Consider the following 461-nt stretch of genomic DNA (forward strand, 5'->3'; position numbering starts at 1 on the left):
AAACAGTGCAACAAGATTCAAAATTATTTCAAACAACTTTGAGGAAGTAAAGTCCAGTGTCCGGGTCGGGCACGCAGCGGCGCAGGAGCTGCATGTAGGTGAAGTTCTCGTGGGTGTTGGGGTCGAAGAAGCCCTTGGTGTCGTCGCTGGGGTCGGACAGGACGCGGCTCATCTCCTGGTCGAAGTAGCCCCTCTGGTAGGCCACCTCCACGGGCAGGCGGTGGCTGTGCACGGGGTCGATGATGCCGCCCGTGGCGATCTGGGCCTCCAGCAGGCGGATGCCGTGCTCCTTGACGATCAGCTCCTTCTTCATGGCCTGGAAGAGGGAGATCTGCTGGCCCGTGTAGGGGTCGGTGTAGCCCGTCACGGCCCGCTCGGCCGACAGCAGCTTCTCCTGCAGCTCGCTGCCCACCAGCCCGCTGGAAACGGCCTGCTCCACCGACAGCTTCTGGTTGGGGAGC

General features: G+C 62.5%; 1 protein-coding gene across 1 annotated transcript in view; it reads right to left on the reverse strand.

Annotated features, from left to right (window-relative positions):
- The window catches only part of LOC104397849 (epiplakin-like), a 20657-nt gene continuing 20196 nt past the window's right edge, over positions 1–461 (reverse strand). Inside the window, 1 exon segment of the mRNA XM_010007862.1 lies at positions 1–430. Within this exon segment, the coding sequence (XP_010006164.1) occupies positions 29–430 (402 nt within the window). The 3' untranslated portion in view covers positions 1–28.

Source organism: Chaetura pelagica, unplaced genomic scaffold, assembly GCF_000747805.2.
Source record: "Chaetura pelagica isolate M959 unplaced genomic scaffold, ChaPel_1.0 scaffold992, whole genome shotgun sequence".
NCBI lineage: Eukaryota > Metazoa > Chordata > Aves > Apodiformes > Apodidae > Chaetura > Chaetura pelagica.